General features: G+C 42.1%; 1 protein-coding gene across 13 annotated transcripts in view; it reads left to right on the forward strand.

Annotated features, from left to right (window-relative positions):
• pax2a (paired box 2a) overlaps positions 1-16,137 on the forward strand; it is a 28,831-nt gene extending 12,694 nt beyond the window's left edge. For 6 of the 13 annotated variants that reach the window (XM_026190360.1, XM_026190358.1, XM_026190361.1 and 3 more), the window contains 6 exons: positions 1,936-2,111; positions 4,027-4,147; positions 10,288-10,503; positions 11,669-11,770; positions 13,073-13,159; positions 13,342-16,137. In XM_026190360.1, coding sequence (XP_026046145.1) covers positions 1,936-2,111; positions 4,027-4,147; positions 10,288-10,503; positions 11,669-11,770; positions 13,073-13,159; positions 13,342-13,418 — 779 coding nt within the window. In that variant the 3' untranslated portion in view covers positions 13,419-16,137. The remainder of the gene's footprint in view (positions 1-1,935; positions 2,112-4,026; positions 4,148-10,287; positions 10,504-11,668; positions 11,771-13,072; positions 13,160-13,341) is intronic. The other 7 variants (XM_026190363.1, XM_026190367.1, XM_026190364.1 and 4 more) reach the window with 2 other exon arrangements.
• The last annotated feature ends 663 nt before the right edge of the window (positions 16,138-16,800 follow it).

A 16,800-nucleotide genomic window follows, 5' to 3' on the forward strand; every position in this document is an offset into this window, starting at 1 on the left:
TCGACAGCTCAGTATTAGAATAGGTACATGCAGATATCACCCTCACTGACCTTAAAAATGACAGAAACTGCTCAGTTCAGAAAAGAGGAATAATCGTTACTCATAGCAAGCATCCATGGAGGAAAGTGTTGACATCCTGCATTTTAGTTGCAAATTATCAGTCTTGTGTTAAGTAAGTTTCCAGAGAACACAAAAAAGTATCTTAAGAGGGGAATTTATGTCCTTTCGCTGCCCGTTCAGAGGGCCTGATTAAGTGTATAAGGTGATGCTGAGTATAAACAGGCTCCACATAGTGAATGACAAGCACTTGCTATTGATCAAGCCTCTTTTCTCAGACCAGCTGATGTGAGGTAATTAATGACTCCATTTTCTTCTGTACCACACACAGCAATTGGGTTTCATACAGCAAAACTACTGTTCCTTCAACGCAACACCCAAGGGAGCTGTTTGAAAAAAAAGAAAAGAAAGAAAAAGCCAGGGCTAAAATATTCTGTTAACTCATGGTAAGAAAACACATGTGGCAGGAGAAAAATCAGATTCCTTCATAAATGTTACACAAAGCAAAAGTCAATATATTTTAGCAGTGAAACACACACACACACACACGCTCTCTCCCATCTACACATAACACACACTCATACCCAATTGCAGTCCTCTATTCCATTCTCTCCATGGATCTATTTCTTGATGCGAATCGGGTTCATCCTCTGGCCTCAGCCATTGAGAAAAGGTCAAGCAGCCGAGCAGAATGGCAATAACGCCCCTGAAATGGTACCATCAGTGGAACATGATTGATCAATTGAATTCCATAGCACAGAAAAATGTGGGATTAAGTAGAGTATTATACGCACAATGAGTTGAGGCATGATGTTCATTCCAAGTTCATTTCGCCTCCCTCCTCTGCTAGCGGATCAGGCAATCAATAGCGGCCTTGCATATCATATATCACCGCTGGCTCGCCCAGGAGAGAACATAATCTGCTGCAAATTTAGAATGACAGATTTGTACGGGAGCTAAAGCCCTCATCCGCTGTTGGTGGCGCAGTATAGGGAGGAAGGGGAGGGTGGTGGGAGGCAGCCAGGAGAGTGGAGGGGAATGCTGGCTGGAGGTTTTAGCTTTAGATCTTTTTTTTTTTTTCATTCAGTGCTCAGGACATGATGAGTGAGCAGAGGGAGAGCTGCAGCCGCGGCAGTGGACTCCCTGGCCGAGTTGATAGGGTCAGAGATCAGAAGAACGAGGGAAGCACAGGCTCATTTGTTTATATAGAGTGTGACCAAGTGAGGAAATGCATATGATTGCCCCCAGACACCCCGTCCTCATTCGGCCCTGAGTCCCATCCCCACTCCATTCTGTTTTCCACAGGACAGGTAATATGTGGGGGATGGAAAGAGAAGGAAGAGAGACAGAGAGAGGGAAGGGTAATATGTTCAGGAAGAAATAGTACAGTTAAATAATGGCTCTCCATTTCCCGCCGGCAGAATGAGAGGCTCTGGATGTAATCGCCAGCCCTACTTTCTCTTCCTGAAGCACACGGTCTGCCTTACAAGTATATATTTGCACTGACGGTAATCCATCAATTACCATGGACCTATCACATGATGACCATGCTGATGGTGGCTGCAAGGAGTGGCAGGGGGGAGGTAGAGGATTGTTTGAGTGAGTGTATGTGTGAGAGAAGGAAAGAGCGAGAGAGTAAGAGAGAGACAGGAAAAAACAGGGGGAGATAAAAGCCAAGCATGATGGTGGGTTTCCCTGAATTGCCTCATGCCATCACTATCACACCCGCTGAGCTCTAATATTTTTTTGTTTGTTTTATTCCTCGTAATGCTAGCCTGCTAGAAGTAAAGTATGAAGTAAAAAGACTGGATCCACATCCTCATACCAGTGTTGCCCCCCTCGTCCCTTCCCTTTTTTTTCACCTCTTCCTTTCTTTAGATGGCTCTGATGGTTCGGGCCCCGGCAGCGACTCTCAGGGCAGTGTGGAAAGTTTAAGAAAGCACCTGCGGGCGGATGCCTTCACCCAGCAGCAGCTGGAGGCCCTCGACCGTGTGTTTGAAAGGCCTTCTTATCCTGATGTCTTCCCCACCTCAGAACACATTAAACCCGAGCAGGTTCGACATACACACACACATTTCTCCCTACACAATAAGATTTACAGCATTTACACTGATTTCTAACAAGCTGTAGTGAACCCGCGAACGCTCTGACACAGGTGACAAAAAGCTCAGTGCAAATTCTTGCTTGAAGCAACCTGCAAACCCACAGCATATAACAGCGGATAACCTTTATTTACATTCATTAGACTGTTAAACAACAAGAGACTATTAATTTTTCCATTGGAGCTTTATGTGGGTGCCCATGCAGCCTTAGCAGTGCCCTAATTGAGTTCATTTTCATCTCTCCGCGATCGTGGGGAATTACAGCGGCGATAAATCAGAGGGACAGCCCCTCAGCTGGCTATACAGCCCCTAATGCAGCTAATTACCAAAGTGATTTCTACGGCAAGATCAATACCAAAACGAATTGGAAATGACTTGCAATCACAAAGAGTGGAGGAGAAGGTATTAAAAAGGCGAGAGGGGGGTAGCGGAGGGGGGAGAAAAACGGCGTCAGAATGGTCCAGAAAAATCAGTTTTAATTTAATGTAATATTAATCAGATGGCTTTCCACTCTTTCTTTTTTCTCCCTGTTTCCAGAACCCCCTCCTTTTCTTAAACTGGTGAAAAGGTGGGATATTAGGCTATTAGGGGCTTGTCTGGTGTCTGCGTCAGGGCATTAAAAAGCCATTTTGAAGAGGCCAGGCTGAATAGGCCTCATCCCTCCCACACTTCTGGCAGCCATGTGGTCAGGTCATTCAGGCCCCTCTGCGCTTGCCACTCGCCCTCCGCCCAGCCCTACCCGGCCCTACCCGCATCCCATCTGCATGACAAAATGACTCTTGTGCTGCTGAGGCCCAGTGGAATAGAGAGGAACATCCAGCCTAGTGCCAGGGAACAGTTGTAAGCACACAATTAGAGTTTATCTGGGATAGAGGCAGACAAGACTGGGGTCACCAGCTTGCCCCTGTGGGACCCCAACCCATTGAGAGAAACAGATGCACACACACACACACACTCTTTCAAATAAACACTCACAGACACTCTCACACACACACTTATCCTTTCAAAGAAAAGTTGTGTCAGGAAGTGTCATCTCATTAACAAACAGGATTCATCACAACTGCTAGCAGAGTCTTAACACGAGATTAAGGTGAATAAATATTTAAGACACTGGATGGTGGTTGAAGTTTTCTTCTGCAGTAAACTGTGAATGTGAATCTGTTAAAATAAAATAAATAAATAAAAAAGAAAGACGGCCAGAGTGGCACAGAGTATTTTATAAGAGTGGAACAGGAATGCAACGAAAGCCTCCAATGTGACGTTTTAAAAAATACAAGTAAAAGTAGAAAAACTCATAAAGTGAAAATTCACAATTTTAACATTTTATTAACCCAGTTTTATGTGTTCATCCTGGAGGCAAAGCACAAAGGGCTGTTTTTGAGGTTGTACTCGCCTTTAAAAAAACACACCACATGTCTCTCCTGTAACAAAGCCCTGAATGTCTCCTCCCTTGACTGGTCACAGGGATGACTGCAGTGGAGCACAAAGAGCCAGCTGACACCCCGTCCTTTCACTCCTCTCCCAATCCCTCTCTCATCCCTCTCTCCCTTTCTGCCTTGCCCTCAGACAAGCTCTAATGCATGCATACATCATCATAGGTCTTGGTAAAGCACAAGGAGCAGGGGCAGGGGTGATGTTCGCAGAATTCACAGGAAATGTACAGCAGCAAACACGAGAGGGGCGTTCATCGTGACATTGTTTTTTATATGTCGTCACCTAAACTAGGAAATCTGATCTAAATCCAAGAGCGATTTTAACCAGATCATGACCTGATCTGGTGGAATGTAAAATTTAATTAAAGCAGTGTGAATTGCTGTCTTCGATTCCCACCTGCTCACACATGGGTTTTTTTTTTTTTCGTCTACAGGCGAATGAGTACACTCTCCCGTCCCTGAACACTGGCCTGGAAGATGTGAAGCCGAGCCTCTCCACCAGTGCCAGCTCTGACCTCGCCTCTAGCGTCTCCCAGAGCTACTCTGTTGTGACAGGTACAATCTGACTCGTGCTACACTGACGCCTAACAGAATACACACAGTGCTGCAACAAAATACACCGGCACCAAGATGGTCGAACTGTGCGTTCTTTATGATGCCAAACTCTTGAAAAAGTTTCCCAGGTTAACCAGTTCTAATTGTTTTTTTTAAATACCACCAAACTGTCATTTTACCATCAGTTTACTGATCACTTTTTTAGGGTTCCTACTTTAAAAAGACATCTCGCTCTTATCTAAACTTCTACATTATCACTGAATCATTAAGATTTTGATTGCCGTTCCCTGATGGCGTGCACATTTTTCCAGCCATATAAAGTTATCACCAATGTCTTTTTTTTTTTTACATAAAGCTCTTTCAAGGCACTTTTTGGGGTGCTCTGTGTATTTCTAAGGGACGGGCTGAGGTAACATATCATCTGAGTCCATTAAATCCCACAGGTCTTTCACGCAACGCTCCTAACTGGCCATTGTGTTAGCCTGGATTGGCCCGCTAACAGATTGACTGGGAGCACTTCTCATAAGAGACAGCTGCTGTTCTCGCCACGACATGACGTTGTCATCAAACGCTATCATAGCCTGTTGATTGACAGCGGCTGGAATAGCACTGTGACTGGCTGGCTGCCTTATGCTGTGGAGAGAGAGAAAGAGAGAGAGAAATATATAGAGAGAAAGGGGCATTTTTTTGCCAAATCGTTTGCACTGAGAGTCAACAGGTAATTGGAGGTGCAATGTGTTAACTATCTTGCAGTGTCTGTATCAAACATCCCCTGTGTTGGACCGAGTCTGTGGTTGCTTTGCTGTCCAGGTTGATGGACATCTGGTTAATTGAAATATTGTGTCATTGTTGCTGTTGAGGGTGTTTCCCAAGGGAGGTTAGGTTTACTGATGGCCACACTGGCTCGAGAATAATTATGAGCCTTTTAATAAAAGGCTCATAATTATGCAGTGGGAATCAGAGTCAAGGAGTGTACTTTGTGTGTCTGTGCATGTGTGCGTGTGTGTGTGTGTGTGAGAGAGAGAGTCTAAGTAAAGAAGAGGAAGTTTGAAAACTACAGCGGCCTTTTCATATGATCCCAATAGTTCAGCCACACACTCAGGCACAGAGCTATGGGAAAAGAAAGAACCCCTTTTTATTCCTGAACATGTGGGAGGTAGCTTTGCCCCAGAAAGTCGGGCCTCAGGAGAAGAAAGGTGTGTTTTTCCCTTTTATGGCGGGCTCCTCCTATGAAAGTGGTCTCGCTCTGGTGAGCACACTCATAGCAGGTGGCCTCCAAGCCACCTGGGGGCCTGGGGGGCCTCCTAAAGCGATACATGCAAGGGTTTCGCCCAGAGTAAAGAGGGAATGAACTAGCAAAACTTTTCTGAAAGTAATATATGACAACATGTTTTGGTACAGCCATTTTAAAGATGTGTTTTGAATATATTGAGCACCAAATTAAACTCAGAAGTAATATCCTGTAAACTTTTATTACCCAATTTTCACAACTATGCAAAGTAATGCATGAGGCATTTGATTGTGTGTAGGTTGTTAGTGCATAATATTATTTTTCCTTCCATTAGCAAACCCTGTAAATAGGAATGTATGCCAAGGCTGAAAAAATGCTAAATTACCTTCCTCACTTAGGCTGGGATCCAATTATCAATAAATTATGCTCTCATACTGGATGGAGCTATGAGATTATATTCATTCTTTAAATGTTTTCTGCTCCCAATTAAAATTCATACAGTTATTGATCTTGTTGATTTTTATGTCCTGAAATTTGCATAATCTATTAAAGATGAATGATTAATGAAGTGCTCAGCTTTGCATTACAGGAGCGCTATAACGAAAGCACGGTCGGCCATCTTTTGCGTCCCGAATGTGTGAAAGAGAAGGTTACCTTGGAGGCAACAAAAATAGGGAGAGATTGATCGCACTTTTTTGCACCACTTACTAAGATGCAACAAATATTACTTTAAAAAAAAATTATTTTACATATATCTATATATCATTTTATATATGTAGATAAAAAATCATAAGAAATTATTCTTAAAAGTCTTTTGGATTGCTTTAAAAATGCATTGAATGTAGCTACTGCTAAAATTACAAAAGATATCACATTTAAATGAATGATTTTATACACACTATATAGAAAAAAGTACTGAGCCACCTAGACGTTGCATCTGTAGGAGCTGCTTGGCCATGAAACTCCTGGAGCACAGTTTTTGTACTGATGTTAATGCCACAGGAGGCTCGGAGATCTGCAGTCACTGAGTCAGCAGATCTTTGGCAGACTTTCACACACTAGTCAGCTCATAACTCATGGACCCCGACCTGTAAGTTCACGTGGTCTATTCTAGCAGTTTGTAGCTAAGTTTCTGTGTTTCTCAATGCTTCCAATTTGCAATAATACCACTTACAGCTAATAATCGGATCCCATTACAGTACCATGCTCAAATTGAGCGAGCTATTTAGGACCCAGTCAACTCTGCATAGCTAGGTGCTTAGTTTTATACAGCTGTAGCTACATTGCATATTCACTATTTTTGAACATGTACTGTATTTCCTTATCACCTTATCCTTATCATGATTCAGCTCTAGTGTTTGGCTCCAATTGTGTACCTGCAGTTTTCTATTGATGCTCAAAGAAAGTCAGAAACTTACATTCAGACACGTGCAGCGGTCTCTGTGCAGGCTGGGCCAACAGAGCCTGTGGGATTGGCAGGTGTAAAGTGGCTCCACTCTGGCTACAACAAATCTAGCAGGTGTGAAACGCTGTTGCTTTTTCAATTTCGTTTTTACTTATTTATCTATATATTTCTCACTTTATGCACAAAAACATATAAAGTGCCGAGTGCCTTCTTTCAGGTTAATTTCTGCTGAAATACAAATCAGAATCTGAAGCTGTTTTTATGAGTTGGCAGTACGAGCTTTTCTCTGCTGGGTGGCAAACAACAAGCAGCCACCTAACTTGCAATGCCTGCTGTGTGGCCTGGTGACAAATGACTCTTCTCAGCTCAGTTAACGCCTGCAGCCCCAAGACTGGAAATTAATGTTTATATCACCCCGTCGCTAGCACGCTAACCTTTGAGCACACATTTGATAATGAATCACTTTAAACCTCTAAATGGGGAATTGAAGCTATTTTTGCCTGCATTTGTTTTTCCACAGTTTCCACCTTTTACAAATGTTCTTCTGTTTTGTTTTTTTTTTTTTTTGGGGGGGGGGGGGGGGGGGGGGGTTGGTGTAAGTAGTTGTAAATTACCAAAGCTTGAATGGAAGAAAGCAAATCCAGAGGCTGAAATGCTGCGATACAAACATGAATGTGTCCCTGTCTGGGTAAAATTTGAATTTTATTGTCTGTCAGCACAGAAAGGAAGTTTTGCGTGCATGAAAAGTTCTCTGTAGATTGAATGTCAGCCTTTCTAAACAAGAGTTCTCCCAGTAAATGGTTTGTGCAGCAAAGTTCCTCGGTGCACGTTTAAAAATGAAATGCTCACTTGAGAGAAGCCTTTTGTAGCTATATCTGGAAGCATCACTCGGAGGATTGCTGTAGGTTCTTAACAGTCCATTTCTATGGTTGATGGGGTCTCGATGTAGTATCAGTGGTGGAGCAGAGACAGCTATTGGAGAACTCTATACCATCTCCGCTCATTCAAAGATGTGTTTGCTGAGGAGAAAAGTCCCCAAGGACCCTGAGTTTATCTTCCATCTCCATCATCAGGGCCTTCGATTTGACAGGCTCCCTTTACCAGGCGCTGCCTTGTCTCCAGGACAATAAGCAACACCATGTCTGATTAGTTTCAGAGTTCAGTGGTCTTGAACGCAGCATTTGTATCGGTTGTTGTTGCGTTGTAACCCCTGTCTGTTTGACAACGGTTGCTCGGGCGCTGAGAACACGGAAGCCTACAGTAGTGTGGAGGAAGTCTCAGATTCAGTGTAAACAGGCTTGACCTTGACTTCATGTTAGACATCCTCATTCGCAAAATTAAAGTCCCAGCATGCATAGAGTAAGAGCGCAAACCATACTTAACTAATGTTAGTCCCTTGATGATTTCACGCTTGAATTAATACAGGATATATCATGAATTCACAGTTAGACTTTTCAGAAATATTGTTTGGCACAACATCACTTTCAGATTCCAAAAGCTGGCAGACAGGACAGGGTTTAGTCTCGGTTTTTGATGCCTTGTGGCACTTAAGTCCTAAATGAAGGTAAATAAAGCCAAATGTACCTGAAATCGATACAGTTTGGTGGATAATTTTGAGTAACCACCCCTTGATTGGTGATCTATTAAAAATTAACTGAAGCCCTAGTCGGTGAGTAGCAGAAATTTACGGTACATCCAGATGTATTAACTCGTCATTAGTGTTGCTTTAGCGTAACGTACTTTGTACCCCAATTATAAACTGTTACCAGTGAAGAAAATAACCTGGCAACGGGGTGTTTCTAATAATAGCGCGCATGAGCAAGGTGCACATAAAAAAGCCCTCTGAATCCACTGCTGCACAGTTGGTTCATTTTTTTAAACCGCAACAGACAATAAAGACAAAGAGAATCAAATTATTTTCTTTTTTAAAAATCTGACTGTCATAAAGCTGTTTTACACTACGGGCTCTCTCTAGTAGAGATTTGCGTTTGGTTCATGGGTTTACACTTGATGTCATTGTGATTTGGAATATGATGCTTTGCTGTGTTTCTGAAACAAGCTAGCTGCTAGCATTGTCCTCTGCAGTATTTTTTTCTTGTAACTGGACTTTTGAGAGCTGTTTGAACTTCAAAGGCTTTAACAGACTACATGTTGGCTATAATTAACTGAAGAGCAGAACTAAGCACAAGGGATTTGCCGTCATTCCTAAATGTAGACCCAGTTTTCCAATATAACTTATGACATACTTGGGCAGTACATGTGACAACATTTTGGTCCATCCAATTAAATGGAAAGCCTACTCATTAGAATACTTCTGTTCATGCCAAAGATTCGGGGCAAACGTTCCTTTTAATGATCTGATCATATGTTAGAAAAGATTGTACATTGTTCACACTGTGTCTTTTCCCCATTGTGTTGTCATTTTTCTAAGAAAAGATTCACTCTAATTGCAGTACTTCTGTCTAAATCCACATTTTTAGCTATCACCAAGACAAAGAAGGAGAATAACGTTAGGAGAGCCTACAATTTTATTTTTCTGCTCCTAGAGAAAAGTAGTGAGCAACATTGCCTGTTTCTCTGGAATTAGGTTCTTATGGTTGACATTGTTGCACTCCCCTTCCATTGAGCAGCCCTTATCTTAATGAGGAATCGCAACACACAGTCCTGTTGTAAAACAACAATGATGGGAGAAGCAGCTAATGAGGCTATCATGGTGTCGGGAAAGAGCCATCTCTCCCTGCAGGCCCCCGAAAAAACACAACAGGCTTGCAGTGGGTACGGGGAGGCCAGAAACAGAGCTCACATTGATTGCACAGGTTCGAGAGGCAGAGACGCTGAAATGAAAGATGCCAAGACTCATCAGCCAAATTAGATCAAAGTGCAGAGTTTTGAACTGTCTACAAGCCGGCTGCTTGGTTATTTGTGGGAGTGATTTTGTTGTGAGAAAGCAGCCGTGAGATTATGTTGTTTGTTTTCCCAAAACCTTGGGGAAATTTTTTACGCATTTGAGCTTGATTGATCAGGCGCGATGTGTTGTTGCAACATTTCACTGGTGTACGTTTCCACTTAGTTGAATGAATTACCGCTAGGTGCATATGAGATTATTATTATAAGCCATGTAAATGAACAAATCAAGTGGTAAAGACTGCTTATCTATTCAGTATTCATATAAAATGTCTGCTTGTGAGTTCTTAAAAGATAGCAAGTTAATGTATTGCTCCTAATTCTTTGGGCTCCCTTTAATTAATACGTTAAATCGGAGAGGGATTTGTAGTCCGCTCTTTCTTTAATTACGAGCGTCTATGTCAGCGACAGATCTAATTTTTTGGCTTTTTGCTGTTACCCGTCTACGCTTGAGTTTGGACATCTACACAGCTATAAATCCATCTCACCATACTTGTGAGTGACTGACATAAACGTATGTACAGATTGTGTGGAGTTGTATGTCTGCATTGTATCAATTTTTTTTCTTTTTCTTTTTCTTTTTTTCCCCCCACCTGCCAGACTCTCACCCGTCATATCCACCTTCCATGTGTGTAAAGCGAGAGCCCCATGAGGCATCCTTTGCCCCCTTCACCCCCTCCTCTGTTGGGGATTCTGCTCTAGCTGACATCTTGCCCCACCAGTCCAGCCTCTCAGTAGATGCATCTACTCCCAGCTACCTTGCCCATGCTCACAGCTCCTGCTACAGCCAGTATGCCAGCCAGCCCTTTATAGCAGGTACAACTTTTCCCACAAGGCCCCGTAGCCGGATAATAATTAAAATGATTTCTTTATTCACTCTGTGCTCACTTTTAGTCTCAGTTCTCAGTTATGTACAAATTAAAGTGGATGCCTCCCCTGTTGCTCTTTTTGGGCCTTGCAGTTGTGTACACAGGAGCAAAGTTGAACATTTGGCTCTCATTAAAAGCAGACGATCTCTACCCTTTCCCTCCGTGCTTTGCTCTGCATTTGACCCCCTGCTCGTCTCTCACTGTCAAAGTAGACTTTCTGGTCCTTACAGACTCATGACAGGGCCAAAGTGTAGGGGGCCACAGGAGGCCAAAACAGGGGGTTTCAAAGGCGCAGATATAGGCTGATACTGAGGCCCGCCTTAAACCCATAGCTGCCAGTCATGTGTGCCCCTTCATCTAGCTGGGTTGCTGTCAGGGTTAATTAAAGGGCTGAATATAAAGCAGAGGCCAGCGTGATGCTGTCATTGGCCTGATGCTCCTAACACTGCTTTTGACACTAGTATGCTATGTTTTGTTGTAGTGTCATGATATTGATATGTGACCCCAGGAGAGATATACATACCGGTATATATAATTGGACAGCAGACATTTTACATATTATTTCTGAACATTTTTGGAAAATCTCTAGTTTTGCTTTTACAAAGTGAGCGTGCCTAAGAAACAGGATGAGTCGATGCATTGTGACAGACAGGGGCATTGCTTGTTATTCTCAGTGGCTATATGCATCACTTCACTTTGGTGATTTTTGTGTTTATGTACAAGACGTTTCCAAAAGCAATATGCTTCGAAGGAAGGTTTTCGTTTCCATCTTTTATCATCAATTTAATGACAAAACTCTTTCATGTTGCTCAATGCAGAAACTTATCTGTAATGTTTACTGGTAGCACTTTTTTTTTTCTTCTTCCAGAACAATTTTAGTTTGCATCAGCTCGGTTATGACATAGCACATGCCTTTTTTTTTTGTGGCTTTTTATTCTTGTGATTAGGCACTCACTACAGGAAAAAACCTCAAATCCAGGAAAGAGCAAGCTGAGTGCTACACACCCTGGACTGGTTTCAGCTTAAACCCACTCTCTCAAGTAGAATATACTTTTAACTCTTCTCCTCGTGACCATCCTTGTGATACAGATCCTCCTTCTGTGTGTCTGCAGGTCGAGATATGGCTAGTACCACCTTACCTGGCTACCCACCTCATGTCCCCCCCACAGGACAAGGCAGCTACCCCACATCCACACTTGCTGGAATGGTTCCCGGTAGGTGATATAGTTAATTCTAACATATTTGCAACACATAGTACCTGTCAGGTTGATACTGTAAAATTTACGGTCACTTAACCCTACAAAAAAAACCCCCAAAAACATCAAACATAAATTCACTGTTGAGACAGCAAGGACACTTTAAATCATTGCTTTTGACTCAAAGGATTGAAGCAAGCTTGTTATAGCTTTGTTAGACTGCGGTTAGCGTGTGGTTAGCGTCTGTGGATGAGGACATTAGATGAACTCGATAGGCGATCACCACAATCAGTGGCCGTGAGATAGGACAGTTCCTCTCAGTTACACTCCAGCTCCCAGCGCTCATTACCCTCGCCGTGTCCACACAGCGCACTCTCACCAGCCCCATCGATAAACACTGCTTTTGCTCCTCTCCTCGCCTCCCCGGACACCCAGGGCTGCAGAGCGTATCTCTTTCCCCTCTACTTAACCTGCAGTTCAGGTTCACAGCAAACAGTTAAGGGTCAAAACACAGAGGCGTGGAGGGCCTGTAAATATTTAAATCACTATCTCTCTCAGGGATGAGCTTAAGTTACACAACCAGCGGTGAAGATGCTGCCAGCATGTGTAGATCTGTGCTCCAAACAACTCAAAACACAATTCCCTTTATTGCGGCGTGACATGTGCCTAACACTGACAAACAATCAAAGCAGCCGTGTAGGATTAGCACGTGATTTTAGCCTATAGATAGAGGTCAAAACACATATCTCAAATCAAATAAAAAAATATGTGTGTTTTATACAACTGGAAAGTGTGTATGGACACAAAAAGTAGAAAAACACAGCAAAACCTTCTTAATCCAGGGGTTGTGGGTTTTTTGTGTTTTTTTTCACCCAGTGGCGAATAACTAAGATTTAGTGACCGGCCCCAAACACCGTTAAAGCAAAGGCCATTCTTCAGCAGCTTCATATAAAACCCAGCCTTTATAGTGCCATAAAAGAAAGAAACCTGTGGGCCTGCAGCATCGCTCTGTGATATCCCCTCACCCTCCCATGCTTCTCACTACAACCTGCAGGGAGAGGACAATGAGAGAGGGTCTGAAGCAAAGTGTGACTGCCTACAAGCAGGACAAAAGTCCAAACTTACATACAGAACAGAGCAGGCAATAAAACAATTAACTCACCTGAAGGGACTCTGGAGAAGCTGTACAGACGTCCAGAGAACTGATGTGTCAGTAATATTGTTGTGGGAAAAAATCTAATGTAACTGTAGTGTAGGCTTTTGAATTTTTCTATTTATTAGCTTCTTATAAATATGTATTTTTACCATTTTGTTCCCTAGGAGGGGATTTTTCTGGAAACCCCTACTCTCATCCACAATACACAACTTACAATGAAGCCTGGCGGTTCAGCAATCCAGCGTTATTAAGTAAGTGTCTGACATCATTAAAAAAACTGTCATGCTGAACATGCTCTAAAATTTAAATCCTATTTAAAACCTAAAAAGTCAGTCTCTGAATATTCAGCGCATCCTCAGAACTTTTACACACGTGTCTTACATCATGTTTGACCTCGTGGTTTCCAACGGTTCGTTCTTCTGTTAACTTTCAGGTTCCCCTTATTATTATAGTGCCGCATCCCGTGGCTCCGCACCTCCCACTGCTGCCACTGCCTACGACCGCCACTAGTTACACCAGAGACCAGCTCAAACTGCAGGGCCAGAGCTTCGGCCTCCATATTGTCCCTGTCTGAGAAACACTGAGGTCAAAGGGAAGCGAGGTGGAATCCTAAATGAAACCCCCGTCAGCAAGTGCGTTGTGAAGGAAGGATGGCCGAGGTCGACGCAGATGCACCCAGCTTCAGCGTCTCACACACACTTTGGGTCAAAAGGGCCCGGGGGCATTCAGAACTCACCTGTCATGCCCTTATTCTCTCACAGGCCTGAGCGTTTCCAGAATGACTTTAAGAGATTATATAAATATATATATTATAACATATAAATTGAAGAAAAACAGTGTGAAGAAAACCATGTGGAAAAAATGTCGTGGGTTTTTAATTTTTGTTTCTTTGCTGTTGTTGTTGTTGTTGTTGTTATTTTATTCATGGATCGTCACATTCCTTTATGTAATGAACTGCAGTATTTTTCTGCTCTGAAGACAGACGTCCAGGGGGAGATGACAGTGGTCCTATAGCGTAACAATGTAGCGAATTAAACCAGTGTTGTGGGCCCCTCTGACCATTAACAAGATCCTGGCTCCATAATGTAGAGCGGGCTTTACTCTGGTGCTTTGATGAACTTTTCTGCTCCCATTTCTCTGATAACACTTAAATTATAAGACGAACACAGCATGCCCTGCAGCGTTTACTGACCCTGGCGACATCGCGCTCCCCGTGGCAAACAATCAGATGTAAAAATGTAAATCATTTTGCAAAGTATTAAAAATGTGGTGACCGTGAACTTAAAATGGTCTTGCCAGAATTTGAAATACTTTAAATTATATTTTCTGTTACATTTTTTTTAATATAAACAACGATTTTTCAGAACGGCTGTCACATTTCCCTCATGTCCATGTACGTGCGCAGTGTCATCCTTTGCTCTCTTTTTTTTGCACTATAACCTCAGCTTTTTTCTCTTTTTTTTGTGGTACATTCACCTACAATTAACCATTTTATAAGCATAAGTTGAAAATATATATGTTGCATTCTTAGAAAACCACAAAGCTAACAAGCTAACAGACCCGTTTGCGTATGAACATCTTTTTTCCAAGTAAAAATGAAGCCATAACTCTTTGGCTACATGAGCAAATCCTTTCAGTTCAACTGTATCTCATTCAGCTACTTAGTCATGCCAATAGATGCCTACACAGTTTAGAAAGCTGCGTGCAGTTGTGCAAACCGACTGCAAATTAGCTTCAACAATTGCCTTACAGACCAGTTTTTTTAAAACATAAATTCATGCCTGTTAATTGAAATTAATTGCCTTTAAAAACACAGACTCACCACCCTCCACGAAGTTAGGTTCCACTCTCCGTAGGGGCTGAAAGGAAATACTGACTCATTTTAAGTTTTGGAAAATATTTTGTGAATGTACTCTTAACTACATTTGCCAAAGACTTAGTTTGATATTTAATATTTTATTTACAGTATATGTATGCATAAATAAAGCAGTATTATCTTTTAAATAAGTCAACACTGAACATGTATGTCATGGCATTTCAGCTGGTGAACATCATGCTGCATTTGTAGTGCGAAAGGAGAACTTCAGTGATCTAATATTCCACTAACTGCAATGAAATGCTGCTTTATAGAAGGATTTGTGAATAATGTGAAGACAATTCTCTGTAAATATATTGTCACTCACACACACACGCGCACACACACACACACACACACACACACACAAACACACCATCGCAGTATCATACTAATGTACTGGTTCCCTTTGTAGATATACAGACTGAAAAAAAACATGCATTACATTTGTGTCTAAATGTAATGTTGTGCTCTGAGGAATGGCACAACAGCTGTTTAACCTATGGCTACATCAATAGCAGGTTCCAGATGCTAACATCACATAGGTTGTCTTTGTCATTTTATTTTATTTTCATGATATTGTCATGATGATGTTTTATGTCACTATGCAATGAGTTCAATGGCTTTCTGTATCATCTTTTGTTGTATAGAATAAGTTATCCCCATTGAGAACAGCATAAAAGCTGCAAAAGTACAACAGACCTCCAGTGTGACATAATTATTCTCTAGTTTTTACGTTTGCTCCGCAAATTCCCTGAAATTAAGATACGATCAAACTGATGTCCTTGGCAACAATCAAAGATATTGTCCTGTTTGCTATTTGTAGATGTCGTGCTCATTATGTTACTCCAAATTACAGTGATCTGTGCCTCGATGTAAAGAAACACGCCCATACTTCTTCCCCTCCACTCTCTCAACTCTGCTGCTGACAGTTTAGCAGAAGGCATCAAAAAAATAACTTTTATTTTATTTAATTCCATACAAGCTAATGCATCTTCTGGTACCAGGGTTAAGTGTCATTGCTGAGGGCACCAGATAACAGAGAAATAGACTGCAGTTCTGCTCTTCAAGAGAAGCTATCCTCTACAAATTGCACTTGGGATTTTAACTATTTCTGTCTACTTGCATCTGAGAGTGAAACACTGGTGCAGAGTGCATGCCACCATCATTCAAGCAAAATCTTTGCTTTATGAAGTGGAGCACCATTGCAGGAATGGGCCCTGTGCCGTTGTAAAGATGATACAGGAGATGTGGCATGGACATAAAAAGGATTTCTGATGAAAATCTATATGGAAAGCCTTGTGGCCTCAATCATTGTTTCAGTTCTGTTCCAATTCTTTTTGTGCACATGAGAAATAAATTCTTTTATATGTCTGTCGTTGACTCGGTGTCCCCTCATTATTAACCCCATAAGAAAATGATTCAGAGTTCAAGGTTCCCGGCGAGCGTTCCTGCTGCTGGTGTATTGACATTTGACTTTATGAACAGTCAGTAATCCACGAGGCGCTCTCTAAGAGGAAATAGACAAAGGTTGCACAACGTAGCACAGTTTGTGCGTGTTGGTGTTTAGATCTCTGAAGAAATCCTTTAAATCGTGACTGCTGTTTAAAATTTGCTATTCCCGTGTTTAAGGGAAGAATTGCCTTTGCTGGAGGAAAGAGAAGTGTTAAACAAAGAAGCAGGACAGTTGGGAAGGCAGGCGAGCAATGACTCCAGTATATTTAATGATGCATTGGTTTCATTCTGCTATACCACACTGGTGCTGCCTCACTTCCACTTTCTACTCTGAAACACACAAGCCCAGCCAGTTGTAATTCAATTTCTTTGCCTCCTCTGCCTATTGTTTATTTCATGGATCCCCTGTGAAGCATCAAAAGCTTCTGTTTCTGTCAGCCCATAACTGTCCTATGTGTTTGTCATTCAGGCCTTGTTAAAAGATAAAATACACACCCACATACACACACGCGCGCGCTAACACTCCCTCTTCTCCCAGCTGAGTATTCCCAGTGGTAAAATTATTCCATTTAGATGGGAACT

Source organism: Astatotilapia calliptera, chromosome 13, assembly GCF_900246225.1.
Source record: "Astatotilapia calliptera chromosome 13, fAstCal1.2, whole genome shotgun sequence".
NCBI classification, from domain to species: Eukaryota; Metazoa; Chordata; class Actinopteri; order Cichliformes; family Cichlidae; genus Astatotilapia; species Astatotilapia calliptera.